The sequence below is a fragment of the Sinocyclocheilus grahami genome, unplaced genomic scaffold (assembly GCF_001515645.1).
Source record: "Sinocyclocheilus grahami isolate Dianchi unplaced genomic scaffold, SAMN03320097.WGS_v1.1 scaffold127.1, whole genome shotgun sequence".
In the NCBI taxonomy this organism is placed as follows: domain Eukaryota; kingdom Metazoa; phylum Chordata; class Actinopteri; order Cypriniformes; family Cyprinidae; genus Sinocyclocheilus; species Sinocyclocheilus grahami.
Window position 1 is genome coordinate 1,758,559 of NW_015505306.1, and position 17,432 is coordinate 1,775,990.

General features: G+C 37.3%; 1 protein-coding gene and 1 long non-coding RNA gene across 3 annotated transcripts in view; one reads left to right on the forward strand and one right to left on the reverse strand.

Annotated features, from left to right (window-relative positions):
• LOC107590404 (protein kinase C beta type-like) overlaps positions 1 to 17,432 on the reverse strand; it is a 127,315-nt gene that overhangs the window by 57,940 nt on the left and 51,943 nt on the right. For both annotated transcript variants that reach the window (XM_016279135.1, XM_016279134.1), the window contains exons 4-5: positions 11,626 to 11,737; positions 6,591 to 6,719 (exon numbers count right to left, since the gene is read on the reverse strand). In XM_016279135.1, the coding sequence (XP_016134621.1) occupies positions 6,591 to 6,719; positions 11,626 to 11,737 (241 nt within the window). The remainder of the gene's footprint in view (positions 1 to 6,590; positions 6,720 to 11,625; positions 11,738 to 17,432) is intronic.
• LOC107590405 (uncharacterized) overlaps positions 10,782 to 17,432 on the forward strand; it is a 13,479-nt gene continuing 6,828 nt past the window's right edge. The window contains exons 1-2 of the long non-coding RNA XR_001609784.1: positions 10,782 to 10,847; positions 11,902 to 11,910. This is a non-coding gene — a long non-coding RNA (uncharacterized lncRNA). The remainder of the gene's footprint in view (positions 10,848 to 11,901; positions 11,911 to 17,432) is intronic.

A 17,432-nucleotide genomic window follows, 5' to 3' on the forward strand; every position in this document is an offset into this window, starting at 1 on the left:
GATTTTCACAAGTCGATATGTGAGTCAATCGCACAATTAAAATGATGAAAGGATGTTACTGAAACTTATAATTTACTCTACTGTTGTTGACTTTTTGTCTACAGCTTGATAAAAGTCATGCTGAGCAGATCTGGAGCAGACAAAATGGAAGATACGCTACCATTCAAAAGGTTTTTGTTTTTTTTAAAGAAATGAATACTTTTAGCAAGGGACAAATAAATTGGACAAAAGTGACATGCACTTTAAAAATTAATACAGAAAACAGTTACTTTAAATTGTAAGAATATTTCACAATATCACTATTTTTATTTTACTGTAATCAAATACATGCAGCAGTAGTGACATATTAAGACTTGATTCAGTCTTAAACAACTCCATGTTAGTGAACTGACAAAACGAGTCAATGATTCACTCATAACCCACATAAAGAACTTGGTTGTCACCATCTCCTGATGATTGATGAATCCTGCAAAAAGATATTCTGATTCAAAAGATATGAGTCACTGCAATGAATCAAAGTTACATCAAATAAAAACAAAAACACTTTATACAATTATACAGTATACTTTATACAATTTAAATAAATATTACATTCTAAAATATATATTTCTATTTAGAAAACAAATATAAATATTATAATAAATATCAATACAATTCTCAAGTAAATTTAATAATATTTTTAGGACATCTAAATAGTTTTACTAGAAAATAAAAAGATACTGAATAATAAAAAAGTTCAGCGTAGGATGCCAATTATCTGATAAAATCTTTACCCCTCAAAAGTAATAACTAGGGACCCTAGATGAATGAATGAATGAGGCATTTATATAGCGCTTTATTGTGTATTGCTGTACACCCAAAGCACTTTACAATCATATGAGGGGGTGTGAAATCAGATGTGAGTGAATAGCTGTCAGTCATTTATACTTGCATCTCATGAGCCCTCATGGCCGTGTGGGGCTACGAATGCACACACACTATCCCAGTAATTGGGGTTGACCTCAGCACTTGACCAGGACAACAATTAATGCAGGAGACTGCTGTGGCCTTGAGATTTGTGGCTAGTGTAATTTCCATAATGAGTGGTGTGTGAAGGTAGGCTTAGCTGTTCATTAAGACAGCGGTGTACTGCAGCACGAAGACAGGAAGAGAGAGACAGCTTCTGCGTGAACCGTCGTGCTCACGGAGCAGGGTTTATTTCACCAGCTAATAAATGTTATGCACAACATGTTCGTTCTGAAAGCCCTCCACATGCAGCAATTAAGAAAGCGGGATCACTGACCATGTAAGAATATTTGCATGAAGATATCAAAAGCTTTGACCTACAAGATACACTCAGTTTTGTGGCTCAGAGATGTGGGAAGCTCATTATGTTGATTAAAAAATACTGATCTCATTTACATAGTAGCGTATAACACAGTTGATCAATCTAAAAGACTAAGGTGTAAAAAAGGCTGTAAGAATATAATTTTATGTTGTAGCAAATAATTAAGCAGCACTGCTCCCTCTAGGTGGAAAACAGAACTGCAACTCAATAACAAATGGTCTTCTGAGCGTTATTGGTGCTCTGAAGAGATCCAGAACTGACTGGATCCATTAAAGGGATAGTTCACTCATCATTTACTCCCCCTCAAGTTGTTCCAAACCTGTACTGAACACAAAAGGATATTTTTAATGTTTGTAAACAAACTTTCTTAAAAACGCCGGTAGCCATCGACTTCCACAGTATAGAAAAAAATTCTACATTTCAACATTCTTCAAAATATCGTCTTTTTGTGTTCAACGGAAGAGAGAACCATTCCTTTAAGCTGATCTAAGGGCAAGATTTAAGTCTTCACTCACAAAATGAAGCCTTATAACAAGCACTGACAGCACACTAAACATGGTCACCCAGTTTGCCTCACTATTATTTATCAACCTGCAAGTGCTCCAGTGGTCAAATCGAGTGCGAGTGTTAGAAAGATGAGGTGGAAAGGACCTTTTAAAGGCAGAGTGCCCACCCCATTTCCATCCAGGTATTGGTCAATTCATTAGCTTTAAGTGAAAGGCCTTAGAAATGCGCGAGAGGAAGTGGCCTCATTCATCTTACTGTACGCTCAGCAAATCTGCGGCACCGTCGCGTGACATTAAATTATAAAGGACAGCGTGATGGATTAAAAATGTCTTTTGTGCTCAGGGCTGTCTGCACCTCGGTTCTTTACATGGTGCAGCTCAGCTCATTAGCCGCTAGCGGGCTAAAGGCTGTTGGTCAATTCTAAGGGAAAATGGGAGCTGAGGCTCGTGGGGAGAAATGGCCCTGGATTGAGCTTGAAAAGAGGAACGCATGGCTAAATATAGAGCAGTGTGTTGAGGCTAATGTCACATATACACACCCGCTGCTGCACAGATCCAGGCCTACTGCCCTCCAGAAAGCATTAAAGGGATAGTTCACCCAAGAATTATAATTCTGTATGTCGTTTCAAAACAGTATGACTTTCTTTCTTCTGTGGAACACAAAACAAGATATTTAGAAGAATGTCTCAGTGTTTATTAGATCTGCGTTTGATACTGTCGATCATAACATACTACTAGAGAGACTGGAAAACTTGGTCGGGCTTTCTGGCATGGTAATTAAATGGTTCAGGTCATACTTAGAAGGGAGAGGTTATTATGTGAGTATAGGAGAGCATAAGTCTAAGTGGACGTCCATGACATGCGGAGTCCCACAAGGCTCAATTCTTGCACCGCTCTTGTTTAGCCTGTATATGCTCCCACTAAGTCAAATAATGAGAAAGAACCAAATCGCCTATCACAGCGCCTTGCCTTGCCTTTATTAGTCCACATAATGAAAGTCAATGGGGTTCAATGTTTTGGACAGTTGACTTTCAATGTATGAACAAAAACATTTTACTAAATATCTCCTTTTGTGTTCTGTCCAGGAAAAAAAGTGTTTATACAGGTTTGGAACAACATGTGGATGAGTAAATTATGACAATTTTCTTTTTTGGCTGAACAATCCTTTGAACTGCACTCTGACTTTCTCTTAGTTTGTCTTCAAGAAATCTCATTTAATTGAGCTCATCTTCTGCTTTGAAAGTATGACTAAGTGGAAGTGGAAATTAGAACCAAGTGCAAATTCCTCATAGATATAATAGTTTTAGATCATAGATATAATAACAAGTAAGTGGAATTTCATCATGGCTCTAATTTAATAAACTGTTTGAAAATGCTATTATCATATAAAATAATCAGAGTGGAGGGTTTACAAAGGGTCAAGATAAATGGATAGATCACACAAAAATGACAATTCTTTCATCATCTACCATGTCGTTCCAAACCATTTTTTTTTCTAATTTGGAACACAAATAGATAAAATTGAAGAATCTTCACACAACATTTTCCAAAAAGTGCTATAATTGCATTATAAAACATTTACATTTAGTCATTTAGCAGACGCTTTTATCCAAAGCGACTTACAAATGAAACATAATTCAAGTCTTCTGAAATCATGCAGTAGCTCTGTGTGATGAACAGACTAAAATGTAAAGTTTACACAAATCATCATGCAGCTCTCAAATCAAACATGTTGCAGGCTGTCAGGCGTCAATAACATCAAGTGCCACTGGTTTTTGAATGATTTGAGAGCTAAATTAATATGTTTGACAAAGTGAATAATGAACTATGAATTGTTTCTGTATGGAAACAGATGAATGAAGACTCTTCAAAACAAATTCAACTTCTGTTTTCCAATGGAAAAATAGCATTCATTTTTGGAACTGTATCGGGTGAACTATCGTTGGGTGAGCGAGCACAGAGGAGTCTTTTCTTAGTGGGTTTGTGCTAAGAGAATGAGAATAACGCCCTCTGCTGGACACTGAAAGCATCACCATATTTCTGATTTACTGGCTGCAACTGAAGGCAGTTTCCTCAGTGTGCTTGTGTTTTTGTTTTGGAGGCGTGTTTGTACTGATGCCAAGGAGAGACAGGAAGACTAAGTGTGCTTTCTTGAGTTGCCATGGACACGTGTAACGTAATACAAGTTTACAAGAATGATCCTATAGGATTTCACAGTGAGCTGGAATGCATTTCACTTCATCATTGTCACATGTTGCATTTTAGACATCAGGGTTATTTTGTTGTTCTTTGTCTCCTTTTCTCACTGCTGCCCCCTACGGGAAACAGTTCTTTTACATTGAGTTTTTTTTTTACAAATAATACTTAATATTGACAACAAGGGGTGTCGCAATACACCAGTATTGGCGATAACCATAATACTTAAAAAATTTAATATTGATATTATGTTACTACTACGTTATTCAATAACTTTGTAAATAGAGCACCAGTAACTTGTGGATACTCCAACATAGTAGGTAGGGTACTGCACCGTAACGCCGGTTTTCACCTGTCCTAAAACAAAATCATGTTGATGACAGACTTAAGCAAGACACTTTACCTGCACCCATGAAAAGCAAACTCGCCAGCGTGGGAGTTTTTTGGATTCTGTAAAAAAGACACCTCTGTCTGCAGGACGTGCCGATCAACAGTTAATTCTTTTTTTATGCTTTTGCACATTTATGGTTACAAACTTTCTCTTACAATCTCTCTATGCCTCGCTACACTCGTATCATTAGCAAATAAAAAAAATAAAAATGTACAGACATTGCGATAATATTGTTATTGTGAAGTCTTTTGGCCACGATAATTGTGTAGCGAAAATCTGACAGACAATACACAATTTGAAAGTTTAAATAACCTGTTTGTGTTTATATTACTATGGCAAAAAATTTTTTGGATTATGCTCCAGAGCCGTGGCCTAGCAGTTAACGCTTGTGTTTAGACAAATGAGGCTGTAATGCTAATCTAAGCTAAGCCTAACTTTTTCTTAAATTATATTGCATGTGTTTGTCACACCACAGAAAAATATGTAATTAACCACCCAGCCAAATTTGAATGATAAAAAATGATAAAAAAAATCCACCAAGTAAATAAAATAAGTATCAAAATCTTGAAAAACAAGCAGTATTCTCTGCTCTCACATGCTGGGGGCGTGTCCAATCTCGGCCCTGAAACCACACCCACTCGCGAGAAAGCTGCGGTCTCTCTCATCTGTGAAATACCGCTACAACCTGAATGGATGTTCCCTCTAGCAATTTAATTTAAATAAGGAGACCGAGCTGTTTTGTAAATTATCGTAACCAGGTATTATGCATTTGCGTGACAAAGGCAAAGCTAGCTAGCAAACTGTAGACTGTAGTGACTAAAGGTAATGACAGTAACCTGCGATTGAGCGGGCGAACCACTGATGCTAATGCACTTTAGTTATTAGGTGTGTTGGACTTGAAGTAGCACCAGAGATTGTCTTACTATTGGTAGATGAGAGGGTCTGTATTACTTACTATTGGAGAAAGCGTAATGGTCAACTGGGATCACGTATTCCTTAATAACCAATCACATTACAGCCTCGACGTCATTGAATTTCAGTCAGAGTTGTGCGACACTCAATCGCCTTTTTACGGATACCATAGGAATGAATGAGAAATGTCGTAAGCTGTATCCCACCTGTCGCAAAAAATCAGTGACTTCTCTTATAAAACACTATTTTTTTTGGTGTAAACTCTAAAAAATAGTTTAATCCAAAAGTATTGCATGGTGTAAAGCATGTTGGAGATTAGCTGATAGGCTGTCGATTCATTAAATAATAAGCTGTTTATTCTAAAAAGCTGTTTATTCAGTGCAGTGAAGCCTTTGCTCCACTGACATCTACAAAAAAAACGGCCTCTGGTCTCCTTTTCCACGTACTGGCAAACCGGAAGCGTTAGCATTAGCCGTTACGTTTTTTGGCTAAAGGTTGCAGGCTTGCCTTCTAGTGGCTTTGGTAGCACTGCGCAGACCAATCGGTTTATAACATCAAAGTACCGCGAGAGCAATTCGAAAGCATACGGAGCGTCTGCACTTTAGAGCTTTCACGGTACTTTAATGTCATAACAGCGATCGGTCTGCGCAGCACCGCTTCAAGTCAAACACACCTCTTATAGTGTTAGGGGAGGGGCCATGATCAGTGACTCCAGTGCCTCATCGAGACATGATTTCAGGCCCACCCAAAAAATCCTGAACACAAAAATGGTGAAAAACTATTTAACGGTCTAACTCCACAATTCAGAACTACATAGTTCATAGTCTTTGTAAAGTGTTTCAGCAATACATTTCTAACATTTATAATGTGTTTAGAAACAATTCTCTGAATTGCCTTTACACAGACTTAAATGCAGCTGGATATTTCCAATAAGATCAGCACCTGTTCAAATGTCTAAACATATCTTGCTACCTGGTGTTGCTTTGGATTCACCACTAGAAGGAATCAGACACTAGGAAATTGGCACAAGTCTTCGGAGAAGCACTCCATGCCTCAACTGAATGTAATCATACAAGATCTGCCGTATAAAGTGCATTTTTGGCTGTTCTTCAAGGGTCAAACGAAGGCATGTGTGTGGTAACAAGAGGTCCAGGATCCACCAGCGAGCAGTGCACTATTTAGGAAGCCGTGAGTGAGTGTTTGCTTCCATGCACATGTGTGCAGCAGTGATGTGTGTGAGTGGGCAGCGGTGACTCACTGCTGACGGTGAGCACATTGTTCTTGATCTCTGCGGTGATTTGGATGCGGCCCCTCCTCTCAGTATGGTCAGTACCACACAGACTCGGCACGTTGGCCACACAGCGCTTATGGATGTTCATCATGCAGTCTGGATGGAGGGAGACAGAAAGAGGGAGAGATGTTACACAACCCCAACTTACAAAAGACGAGACATGAATCTATATATAAATGTGACATTTTAAAGGCCAGACTGAAAGGGAAAGTGCTTTCCTTCTACCAAAGACCTGTTGAGCCAATTCTGTAACTATGAATGGCAGCTCAGCAATGACTCATAAGTCTCCTACCAACATGTAGACTGCATCAAATAAACACTTTGCGAGTAAAGGCAATTCCTGAAAGCAAATTTAGAGCTACGTTTTATATATATACACTTCATTTTATCCAGGAAAGATGCATTAAATTGATCAAAAGTGACAGAATAGAAATGTATGCCACAACAAATTTCAATTTTATCAGGGTTGAACAAAACTATTAAGCAGAACAATTGATTTCCATGCTGATAATAAATAAAGTCATTGAGCACCAAATCAGAGAATTACAATGACTTCTAAAGGATAATGTGACACTGAAGACTGGTATAATCATTGTTAAAAATTGCCATCACATTAATAAATATTAAAATATGTTAAAATAGAAAACAGATATTTCACAATGTTACTGTTTTTACTGTATTTTTTGTCAAATACAGCCTTGGTGAAACTTTTTTGTACCTTATTTATGCCTAAAAGTGAATATCAGTACCTTAAATGTACATAACAAGTGATAAATGGTACATAAGTTTATTTTTTTTGTCAGCCAAGTGACAAATTCTGGAATTTATTTTTTGAGACCATATTGCACATTGTATATATTTCAGTTGCCATCCTAAAAGATGCCTGCCTATGTATGCAGTAGACAAGGAGTTGACTCACTAGACTTTGAAAGAAAGGAATAGTATTTTCTGAAGGTTGTATGATCTGACCAAGAAACTAACAAACTAGTCCTCAGGTAGTACTCCCCTGCTAAAAACATCACCAGCAAGTGTGTTTTGGATGCTGGTAAACTTCTTATCGAGCGAAGCCATCCAGCTCCATCAGAAATAAATAGGCTGGTTGACTACTCTAAACTGATCTTTACAGCAGGGTCAGTAGGGGTTGAAGAACAAAGCAGTAGCGAAGATGCTAATCACAGTAATGATGCTTTTGTTGCGTTGGAGGACACAGGTCAAAAAGAAGCAGCCGGACTCAACATAAGTTTACATATCAACTAGCCAAACAGGCACTCTGGTATTCAGGCTACTTCTGAAAATGAGTGTGAAATAAGCAAACACACAAGAATACACTCACACACACTGTACTCCCTCATGCACTGCAGCACTTCCCCACAGTTCAGTCAAAAGTGTTACAGAGTGCAAGCCATAGCTGGAGTGTAAATAGTGTAGAGGGCCCCGGAGAAGACGGTGCATGCATTGGAAACTAAACAGAGGCAATTATAGCTCTCCCTGTCTGCAACCATAACAACTTTGTGTCAGGTTTCAGGTGAAGATGCTGAGCACCTCATCTTTACACCACCTGTCTGTTCACCTGCCTACCTGCCTGTCATACATTAATAAGAGTAAAGAGCTGCTGGAAAATACGCTGTTATATCAATGAATATTTGTTAGCCAACAATCAGGTATGTGGCAGTGAATATCTGTGCCCCGGAGGCTTGGACAGCTGCTAAGTGAGTGAAGCATTTTGAATGTTTTATGTATTGGACACTGGATAAGAGGCTGGCTACCATGAGATGGAAAAGCTCTTTTCAGTCAGGTGCTTTGTGAGCAGGACTTCATACAGCCTGGTTATGTTCTCAGGATATTCGCCTCGCTGGGATACGTAACACACACGGATCACCCAACCATAATACTAGGGTTGCACGGTATACAGTACAAATGGTATCATAAAAAATTAAAGGTAGTGACACACATTTTGAATTCAAACAAAGTGCAGCTATTTAGTACAATTTGGCAAGTCCAAGCTGTGTGACGTAAAATGTGAATGCTAATGTTAAGTTAAGGGTGTCAATATGCATCAATGCATGATGAGTATGAAAAAGTTGAACGCATTTATTATAGAACTTAATAGCCAATGTGGGTATTACAATAGATGCAGAGCATATGAGACTGGGAAAAAATAAATGCTGCCTAAACTACCATTCAAAAGTTTGGAGTTGGTAAGATTTTTTTAGTGTTTTTGAAAGAAGTGTCTTAAACTCACTAAGTCCGCATTTATATGATCAAAAACACAGTAAAAACTATTTTAAAGAACTGTTTTTATATATAATACACATCAGTGAGCCATTACAATAATGACCACCTCCAGCCTAGAGCAATGAGTAACCAAAGAGCAACCAAATGGGCAGGTGCAGTTCACAGATCAGTATATATACCACCTGAGGAGGTCAGTAGATCGGCAGTCGGTCGGTGTCAGAATGGGAAAAGCTGGCGATTTATCGCAGTTTGATAAAGGACAAATTGTGATGGCACTGCGCCTCTGGTCTCTGATCTTGGAAACGGTGCACCTCGTGGGTTGTTCACGTGCTGCTGTAGTGAGTACGTATCAAAAGTGGTCGTCTGCAGCTCACTGATCCCAGAGGGGAGCGGAAACTGCAGGGCCACAGTGTGACAAATCACTAGCAGCTACAACAGTAGTGACCAGGACAATGTATCACAGAACACATTTCACCACAGCCTTCTGCGTATGGGCCTGTGTAGCCGACGACCCAGGCGGGTCCCCTTGCTAACTGCACACCATTGCCAACAACACATGAATTGGGCACAAGATTATCGAAATTGCACCATGGATGATTGGAAGAAAGTGGCCTAGTCTAATGAATCAAGATTCCTGGTACATCACGTCGACGGCTGAGCACGGATACACTGATTATCAACAGAGGCTATGTTACCTGGATGTACTGTTGGGTGGACACAGGCTGGTTATGCTGTGTGCGATGTTTTCTTGGGATGCTTTAGGCCCCATTATCCCAATAGCACAGTTCCTGACAGCTGTCAGGTATCTGAACATTGTTGCAGACCATGTGCACACATTCATGGCAACTGTGTTCCCTGCCAGTGATGGCCGTTACCATCAGGATAATGCAACATAGGCTCATTCGAAATACGTGCCTCTAAATACATCTCTGCACAACTGAAAAAAACGTACTTACTATATATACGAATCGCTGCAGTTTCCAGTTGAAATAAACTCTAGAGGCAGTAAAACTCCAACAACTTTTATTCCTTTTCACACAAAGTATGATTTACAGGTTCACAGTTTCAATTAATAAAGCCTATTTTTCGTACAATTACTTGAGGAATATTATGTTATATATTCAAAACAATTTTAACATGCTGCGAGATGTCAAAACTGATACTTTTTAATGTTAGCGTCACATATCCAGCTTCATATGTATGGGTATTCATATACAGTAGGTTTGTTCGGTAGCTCACGCAGTATGGAGCTGCACTTGAGTGGTGAAGAGCTCCGGTACGAATCCCGTGAAACTATGCTTCAACAAAACAGTTCAAACGGCACGGTTGCATCAATGAATGCATTTTTATATCAGTTTTGCATTTGTTAACACTATTGGGTAGGCTTAGGGTTGGGTTTGGTGTAGGGGTTATTTCCAGCATGATAGATCATTAACTTTTAGCGACACTCACCGGATATTTGAATTATGAACCACCGCAATACGTACCTGAAGCAACGTAATTAAAACACAGCAATATGTGCCTATATCAACGTAAAAAAAAAAATGTGCCAGTGTCACGTATTGAACACATGTTTTGGTGCCACTCACTGGACAGTTCACTTTGAAACTGCCGTGAAACGTGCAGTAAGGTACGTAATAACGATGTTACAGAAATGTATTTAGAGGCACGTATTTCGAATGAGTCTGGGTTGGGATAATGCGCCATGCCACACTGCCAGAACTGTCAAGGAGTGGTTCGGGGTGGTTCCAAATTCACCTAATCAAACATTTGTGGTTTGACTTGGAAAAGCGGATTTGTACTACATCACCACCACTCCGCAATGTACGGATCTGGAGGACCTGCTGTTGACATTATGGTTCCACATACCCCAAGAGACCTAACGTCACCTCGTCAAATTAATACCTCCTCGCATGGCCGCTGTTTTGTGGGCTAAAGGAGGTCCTACAGGTTATTAGATAGGTGATCATAATGTAATGGCTCATCGGTGTGCATTATATAGAAAACTGTTCTTTTAAATTGTTTTTACTGTGTTTTTGATCATATAAATGCAGCCTTAGTGAGTTTAAGAGACTTCTTAAACTGGTGTATATTCTATAATGTCATTTATTCCTGTGATGGCAAAGCTGAATTTTCAGCAGTCATTACTCCAGTTTTCAGTTTCACGTGATCCTTCAGAAATCGTTCTAATATGCTGAATTACTTGCTCAAGAAACATTATTATCAATGCTGAAAACCAGGATTCTATGATGAATAAAGTAAAAAACAAAACAGCATTTGTCACTTTTGATAAATTTAATGCATCCTTGCTGAATAAAAGTACAAATTTCTTTAATTAAAAAATCTTACTAACCTCAAACTTTTGTAGTTTATCTGTTTCCATTTGAACAAAATAATTTAGTTTTTGTTATTTACTATAATATTCCAGTACATACGTTTAAGCTGTTAATTCTATGATCCCACTCGATTTAAATTGCACCCATTCTGACAGATGACAGATTTCACATCCATTTTATTTATTAGTTTATTTAATGCTCCTAAGAACCTGCACTAGAGGCTGGTATCAGACTGAATCCTAAATGTTTATATCCAGTCAACCCTACCACATCTAGGCCTATACCACAAAAATAACTTGCATGCTGGGTTCAGCTTTGAAACGATCAAAATATGTAAAAAACTTTTTTCAAAAGCAAACAAATATTCTAATTGGCTTATTATGTGTTATTGAGCGCCTGAGTGGAAATCGAGGAAAGTGAGAGATACCCACGGTCACATCTCATGCCCTGGTGGATGAGTCCATACAGCAGAGAGCCGCAGTGGTCACAGAAGGTGGGGCTGGAGTACGTGTGGACCTTGAACTTGTGCTTACTGCGCGGGTCCTTCAGAAAGACACAAAAAAGAGAGCAGTCAGCCACGTTAGCCTTAAATAAGCATTACCAAAAATAAACTGGGAGTTAATGCAATAACACAAATACATGATGCAAAAATTCTTAAAGGGGAAGTACATTTGAAACAAGCAGAAGAGAAAAGAGAAATTAGTCAGGTGTATTCAGTGTCACAGAGGAATTCAAAAGGTATTTTACATGGTAAAAGCATAGGTGTGGCAAGGAGAAGTGAGTAAGAAATGTCAGCTCATAGCTTTACAATATTTAAATTTTAACCTTTTTTGCTACTGGTAAAAAGAAGGAAAAATAAATTAGAAAGTTAAAAAAAAACTTTGTTTAAAAGCAGTTGGATTGCTATTGCACAACACATGTACAACAACACATTTCAAATTACAGATGTGCAATAAGAAATACTGTATTATATAATGTATACACACAACCACAGTTCAAAAGTAAGATTTTTTTGGAAGAAATTAAAATTTTCAACAAGGATGCATTAAAAAGTGACAGACTTTTACATTATCACAAAAAAAACATTTTAACTAAATTATGTTATTTTAATCTTTTCATCACACTTTCATCTACAGTATTTATCAGAGAATTGTTTTTAAAAACTCTATCACAGTTTTCATAAAAATACTAAGCAGCTGTTTTCAAATGTTTCTTGATCACCAAATCAGCATATTAGAATGATTTCTGGAGGATCACGACAGGAGTAAATGGTTGCTGAAAATTCAGCGTTAGCATCACAAGAAAACGTTCAAATTCTTTAAAAAATAAAATATTTAAAAATAAATAAAAAAACGTGATTTAAAAATGTTTTACTGTCTTCTTCACACGGTGCCTTGGCAAGCATTAAAAACATCTTTAAAAACCCATTAAAAGACATTCTGAACAGTACTGTATTACACAATTAAACCGAAACAAAGCAGTGAGATTATTCTTGTTCTTGAAATTTGTTCTTTGATATATAAATTAAATATTAATATTGTTTAGTTCATAAAAATGTATTACATAGAATAAAATCATATATTAATAGCAATTAACATTACATTATTAACATAATATTAAAATACATAATAATATTGATTAATAGTATATAGATTATATAACGATGCAGGATGACACCGGAGCGATACTGGAACACCTGGTCAGCTGAAACACTGGCACACCAGAATACCTTTCATGTTCGCCTCCCCCCAAGTGATTCATCCATTATTAATTTAGCAGGGGCTCTTTTATGACTTTCTATTCATAAGAAGCTGTTTTAATATTCTCCCTCTGCATACAGCTCATGGCGGCGTTGACACTTACACAAAAAGAGAGCAGCTTCCATACGGCCTGTGGCCTGGGCGCAAAGAAGCACAGTGTTACATACTCTTACAGTAGAGGAATATGCAATGAGAAGAGGTCAGAGTGAATTTACAGAGGCTGCCCTCACATCCAAGAGCACATCGTGTAGGGAAGCAGAGGTGCTGATGAGACTCTCAGTATGATGAAGTGATAGAGGGAGTAGGTGGATGGAGGCAAGAGAGAGAAAGAGAGTAAAGCTACATGAAAATATTATAATAAAAATCACAATAAGTACTTGCAAAGGGGTCAAAGTTTGGCAAAGCCCGTTAGTGCATACTGTAACTACATGCTCTGCAGGCTAAAAGTGTTTTTATTCATCGAAGGCCATTTAAAAGTAGCTATTTATTCTGGAAAATATTTTTGCAAGCATACATTACCCTTTTTATTCTAATTAGGGCTGGGCAATATGGCCAAAAAAATTATCTCAATAAAATTTTTCATCAGCCAATATCGATAATTATCATGATAAATTTCAATTTTTTTTATTTATTTCAAGTTAAAAGGTAGATTTTTGCTCCTAAAGTGAAAGTTGTAGAAATCAGACTGTTAATTGTGGTTTTAAACGGACTCTTTATGGTCAGAACATGACAAACAGTTCATGCTTTTGAATTCTGTACACTTTTCCAGTAATTTTTCCTTAACAAAATAAATATATTAATAGAAACAAGTATTTCTTACTTTCTGCATGTTTTAATGATTGAGTTTGTTTCAAATCATGAAGCATGTTTGTGTTGCCTGACTTTGATGATACGCATCTTCAGCACAGTTTGCAGTGCAGGCTGCAATATTAATAATATTACATTCTTTGGTCTCTTAAAAATGCACATTTGACAGTAGCTTGAGTGGACAGTAGTAGTAGCTTGAGTTAGGATGCAGTTGCAAATTTATGTTCATTATCAAAAACAGTAACATCTGTAAAAATGTTAACAACCACATTTTTAGACGGTGAAATTTAATTATTCTGACTGTTTGAGTTTTATTAAAATTAACCATTGGTCTTTCATAGTAGCATATGTACAAATATGTACATATGTACAAACGCAAGGAACTGTAAATAAGAAGTATGGTGTGTTAAATAAATATGTTATTATATTAAATTATAATCCATTACTCCTTTAATACATTTAATACATGTCAGCATAAATAATATCATACAATTCAATATGAATATCCCACATTTCTGCCACAATACCATGCTCGAGCTGCTGTTTGAACTCTGAGCCGAGTGGATAAATGCTCTGTGAGGCGTGGTTCAAATGAGCAGCGCTGTTTCCTTCGGCTTTTGGCGCATAAACATTATATCCAACATTTATCGAACTCTTGTTTTCGTTTTATCAAGTAAAATTATATCTCCATAATTATCATTATTGTTTTATCGCCCAGTCCTAATTCTAATAATAATAGTTTTCTATTTCGTATTTGTATTTTATTCTAGTCTTCAGTGTCAGATTGTGCTGCTTAATATTTTTGTGAAAACCATGCTACATTTTTCCAGGATTCTTTGATGAATAGAAAGCACAAAAGAACAGCATTTACTTGAGATGGAAATCTTTTGTAAGATTGTAAATGTTTAAATTAAAGTAAATTATAAATGATCGATTTAATGCATCCTTGCTGAATAAAAGCATTAATGTCTTTTAAAAAATGCTGATCCTTGACCACAAACTTCTGAACAGAAGTGTGCATATTACTAATATTAATTTTTTCCCCCCCATATTTTGCTTAATTACATATTACTTGTTAGTTTGTCGTTTGCTTGAAAACAATAGGCTAGTTTCTGGCCTAGGTAGTTATACACTTCAAAAGTGTGACAAAACTACTACTCAACCGAATCACACAGCCAAGCCGATTCTGTGCAGCATCCAGTGGATCCATTTTCTTGTTTTCACCAGACCAGTAGTGAAAATATCAATTTGGTTGGCACTCTACAAACAACCAAACCTTAGCAACCCATTAGGCAATATAAAGAGCACTGAGCAAACCACAAAACCTACATGACCCAGTGGGCAATTTGGACAGAAATATGCAAACCGCTAGAGCCAGTGCACTTTTAAAGCTCAATAGAAAACAGCTAAGTGCTTCATTCAAATTATATTAACCATCCAAGACATATTAAACAGCATTGAGGACGCTTTTGGAAACAGAAGATGGAAGATATTTTAAGTGGGTTGACTAAATTACCATTCAAATAACCTTTAAATAAGAATTCAAATAAGAATGTTTCAAATGTTTTTACCTACACTCTAAAAAATGCTGGGTTAAAAAGGGACAAACCCAGCTATTGGGTTGTTTTGACCCAGCAGTTGGGTTCAAAACAACCCAACCGCTGGGTCAAAACAACCCAAAAGCTGGGTCAAAACAACCCAATAGCTGAGTTTGTCCCTTTTTAACCCAGCATTTTTTAGAGTGTATAGAATGAATGTCAATGGAGTCTAAAACAACATTAGCGTTGACTTCCACTGTCTGGAACACTGAGACGTTTTTCAAAATCCTCTTTTGTGCTCCAAAGAAGAAAGTCATAAAGGTTTGGACTTTGGAATAACATGGTGAATAAATAATAATTTTTGGTTTTGAGTGAACTATCCCTTTTTAATTTCATGTTCAATGCATCCTTCTTACATACATACATTTTCTAGCATTCAGAAACAGTCCAATAAGACATACTGGTGCACCTCATGGCACCACAAACAATTTACACAGCACCGTCTAAAGCAGCACAGAACAATAATGATGTGCTCACATCTGTGAAGGTCCATTCAAACAAATGAAGGCACAGCAGAAGAGGGCTGTGAAATGCAGAGTAGGTGCAGGTGTGAAGGGCCTTTTGTAGACTCATCTGAATAGCCTGATGACAATGTCACCCCTGTAGCGCTGGGCCTTGCGAAAAACACAGATTCACTCATAATAAAGAGAACAGACACAATATAATTAATTTGTAATATAATTCCCTGTCGACTAATACAGATGGGACACAGTGAGCAGCATACAAACAATGAAAGCTGGTAGATGAAATTAAGCCCAACGTATGGGTGCCTGTCCAAACAGAGATCCATAGACAGGAAATACAACAAGTGAAAGACGCAAATAAAATCATAGCACCATCTTTGTGCTATTATTATTTTTCATTTATTACAAAAACATTCTCTTCCAAATTGTATATATATTTAACTACACAGTATCATACAAACAACCTGTCAGTTTTGTAGCTGATTTCAGGTCTTACTGTCTGTATGGGGGCATTCGATCCCCAATAATTTAAACAAAACCTGAGCCACACACACACACACAGTGTAGGTGTGGGTTTCTCTGATCACATCCCCCACTCTTCAAAGCAGATGTGATCATTTAAGGTGCTTTGTTCATCCCTCATTAAAATGAAAAGTGAGAGCACAGGAACTCATGAATGTCAAAGGCAGAACAGCCAAGCCAACCAGTCTAAATCTGATCAAGACACACTGATCACAAAATATTAATGTTCCTTTGTGGACATCACAGAAGATTATGACCATTCTGACCTTCACAACTAGAGACAATTTTTACCAGAATATATATTACATTTTATAATTATATACCTATATTGTGTGCTGCAGATACCTGAAAGAACAAAACCATGCACTGTACCACGTTTTCTTTTGTCTGTTCTTTTTAAATGACTCCAACACACATGCGTCTTTTTGTACAAAGCAATCTGAGACATTTTACAGTTCGCCCCCCACAGTGGTTTGTAGATCAACCTCTATACAGACTGGTAGACTGAAAAAGAGCTTAGCTTGTGGTTGCAGAGAAATTATCTTCAAGAGATCTTTCATATTTTCCACCATCGTGTGCTATCACATAAAAAGAGTGAGAATTCAGATTAGTGCTCAACAAATGCAGATTTAACTAACAGACAGGTTTATTCTCATTACATACTGAATATGTGGTTACATCCTCAAGTGTGACAAAGTGAACTGAAGCTTCTTCAGAGGGGGGAGTGGTGTGTTTGGATTGGCTGAACTTGTCATGCAAGAAGTTCACAGTTCCCTCAGACAAATGCAGGTGTTTGGGAAACTAAGAAAACCCCCCACAAAGCAGTTCACAGGAAACAGCAAGTGTTACACAGGAAAGCCACAGATTAAACTGTGACATATCAAGCAGTTAGTTTGACAACCGAGAACTCTCCTGTAATTTAAAGCGTGATCTTCTGCACACACCCCTCTAGAAACTCCATCACTAAAAGCTTGTTTATACGCAAGTGCCTTAACACGCGATTCATTTGTCTCTCTTTCTATGCAATAAAAATGGCTTATGTAAATATATTCAATATATATATATATATATATATATATATATATAT